Source organism: Pantherophis guttatus, chromosome 14 (genome assembly GCF_059756535.1).
Source record: "Pantherophis guttatus breed Tessera chromosome 14, ASM5975653v1, whole genome shotgun sequence".
NCBI lineage: Eukaryota > Metazoa > Chordata > Lepidosauria > Squamata > Colubridae > Pantherophis > Pantherophis guttatus.
Window position 1 is genome coordinate 16,523,101 of NC_142076.1, and position 3,205 is coordinate 16,526,305.

General features: G+C 44.5%; 1 protein-coding gene across 2 annotated transcripts in view; it reads left to right on the forward strand.

The window, feature by feature from the left end:
• OTOA (otoancorin) overlaps positions 1–2,427 on the forward strand; it is a 39,231-nt gene extending 36,804 nt beyond the window's left edge. For both annotated transcript variants that reach the window (XM_087878537.1, XM_087878536.1), the window contains exons 28-29: positions 1,123–1,213; positions 2,326–2,427. In XM_087878537.1, coding sequence (XP_087734663.1) covers positions 1,123–1,190 — 68 coding nt within the window. In that variant the 3' untranslated portion in view covers positions 1,191–1,213; positions 2,326–2,427. The remainder of the gene's footprint in view (positions 1–1,122; positions 1,214–2,325) is intronic.
• The last annotated feature ends 778 nt before the right edge of the window (positions 2,428–3,205 follow it).

Here is a 3,205-nt window from a genome sequence, read left to right on the forward strand (position 1 = left end):
TTTCTCCTTCTCTGTCTCTTTTTGTCTCTGTCTGTCTCTCTCTCTGTGTCTGTGTCTGTCTCTGTCTTTCTCTCTCTCTCTCTCTGTCTCCCTTTCTCTCTGAGAGTAACGGGCAGGCCATGGAGGAGCAGCGGCAACAGCTGCTTCTCTCCGCAGCAGAGGGATGAAAGGAGGGAGCCACAGCAGAGGGATAAAAGAGCCACATGCGGCTCCGGAGCTGCGGGTTGCCGACCCCTGGTATAGAGTCTCCTGGCTTGAGTAGGGGGTTAGACTACAAGACCTCCAAGATCCCTTCCAACTCTGTTATTCTGGTGGCTTCCGGTTCTCACAAGTGCCACCTCTCTTCAGTGGCAGAAGGCCAGAATTTTAATCTGAATTAGAACATCCGTTAAGGAAGAATAAATATCTTGAAGGCCAGCTGGAAGTGGCCTTTCCGTCCTCTGCTGTTTTCCTGATTTCCCAAAAAAGGCTGTCCTTCACCACGTTCTCAACCTGGAAAGTGAGCAAATAAAAGTGAAGAATGAATGAGTGAATGTCTCTCTGGACAACTTAGAAATGGGTGGGGGGGGGACTTTTCTTGGTTCGATGGTCCTTGTTCATTGCTACTTGATGGAAAATGGAGGGGTTAGGTACCTTTTCCTTTCCCCTTCTTTTCCCCCCTTTTATTACTTTTATAGTCAAGGCAGTCAACAGATCCAAACATCTTCCTCCTCCCTATTTTTCCCAAAACAACAACCTTGTGAGGTAAGTTGGGTTGAGTAGAGAGGGACGAGCCCAAAGACACCTACCTGGCTTTCATGGCTAAGGCGGGACTAGAACTCACTGTCTCCTGGTGATTGGCCCAAAAAGTCACCAAGTTGGCTTTCATGCCTAAGGTGGGACTAGAACTCACCGTCTCCTGGTGATTGGCCCAAACTCACCCAGTTGGTTTTCATGCCTGTGGCAAGACTAGAACTCACCATCTCCTGGTGATTGGCCCAAAGTCACTTAGCTGGCTTTCATGCCTAAGGTGGGCCTAGAACTTTCAGTCTCCTGGTTTCTAGCCTGGTGCTTTAACAACTAGACCAAACTACTAATTCTTTGGACCTTCTCTTCACCCCCTCCCCTCAATTTCCTTTTCAGGTGCTTCCTTACCCTACAGGTTAAACCTTTGGATGTCTGCTGTTTCAGTCCTGCATCTGGTCTCCTAAACTGACCACTTTTGAAGTTTACAGTAAGTCTGTATTATTATTATTATTATTATTATTATTATTATTATTATTATTGACTTCACACATTGTAATTATTGCGTATGATCTTGGGAACTTCTCAAAATAATGTTCTTTGAACTTACATTGTGTTGATTGTTGTTTCTATGATGTAGTGATATATGTGCTGGGAATAGAGCAGTAGAACAGCAGAATTCCAAAAGGAGTGGTTTTCTTCAGATTTAAGGACAGGTGAAGAACATTTTAATAACTGTGGCAACGGTGCAACTTGCTTAACAACCTCCTTGCTTGTCCGCCACAGAAATTCTAGTCCAATTGTAGTTGTAGGTCAAGGGTTACCTACCATATTTTTCAGAGTATAAGACACTCCGGAGTATAAGACGCACATTAGTTTTTGGGGAGGAAAACAAGGGGGAAAAAAATCTGCCTCTGCCTACCAGCATCTATTGGTAGTCATCTGGCTAGCATCCTTGCAGCAAACAGCAAACAGCCTGGTCATTTTCAGCACGTTATCGCAGCCTGATTCAGCACGAACAGCTGATTGGCAGTTGGATCGGCCTCCTGGAATACCGCCAATCAGCTGTTCCAGGCTGTGGGGATCACCACAGCCCATTGCCGCCTCCGCGTGTCGCTTTTTTTGCCTCCGCGCATCACATTTTTGGCCTTCGCATGCTCTGTTTTAGACCCATTCCAGGCTGTGGGGAATCGCCACAACACATCGCTGCCTCCTGGAACCGGCCAAAATACTTCATCGATCCCCGTCGCCTGGAACTGGCTGAAAATGCGACACGCAAAGGCCAAAACCAGAGCGTATGGAGGCCGAAAACGCGGCACATGGAGCCAGTGATTGGCGGCGATGTGCTGTGGCGATCCCGGCAGCCTAGAACGGGTCTAAAATGGAGTGTGTGGAGGCCAAAAACGCAACCTGCGGAGGCCGAAACGGCCGAAGGGTGGGGGCCAGCGGGTGGGTGGGGCTACAACAACACTCGCTGTATAAGACACATTTCCACCCACTTTTGATGGTGGTGGGGGGGAGGACGTGCGTTTTATACTCCAAAAAATACAGTATATTTATTTCTTCCACATTATTCTTACCTTGATTTTTTTTTACCCCCAGAGGTTTCCCAGCTGACATTGCAAAATTGGAGGAATGGCCTTTCGAAAAACCTGCTTGATGTTTGAAGAATTAAAATAATGCCTTTTAAAAAAAAAAAAAAAATGGGGAATCAGTCAGTTCCAGGAATGCATTCAATATTTGCAAGCATCTTACGTTCACGGAGGCAAAAAAAAAAAAAGGCTATTGAAGCATTGAAAAACTTTCCTAAAAGAATATCAATAGCTTTTAGGTGAACTTAGAAGACGACTATGCAAGCATTACTTGTTTAAAACCGCTCAGTGCAGGGATGTAACTTTTGATTCAAATGTTGAAATATCAAGTTTTGGAATCGGGTACTTCCTGTTCAGATTATTGGCAGAATTTAGGATTACAGAGAATCAAAGAGATCGCCTTGAAGAAAGCAGGGAGAGGCCAATAGGTAGAACTAAGTCCCAGAAGGAAAGAATTTAAAGCAGTGCCGCTCTTCTCATTATTATTTTTATTTGTTCAAGGGTTTTCTTTCTTGAAAAATATGTTATTTATGTTAGCATCTAATGGATTTAACATTGTTATTTTAACTTGGTTCAAGGCAAATAGTGCTCGAGTTACAATCATTCATTTAATAGATAATAGAATTCTTTATTGGCCAAGTGTGATTGGACACACAAGGAATTTGTCTGACAGTTCGAAGCTACAATGAAAAAAGTGACTTACAATGCTCAGTTACAACGTCCCCAGTCATGGGTGCTTGGCAAACTGGCATTATGTATGATGGTTGCAAGCATCCTGGGATCATTTGCGACCTTCGCAACTGGTTTCCAATAACCAAAGTCAACCGGGCAACCTAGATTCACAGAACAATTGCACGATTCACTTAGCAACAGAAATTCTGGCCCCAGTT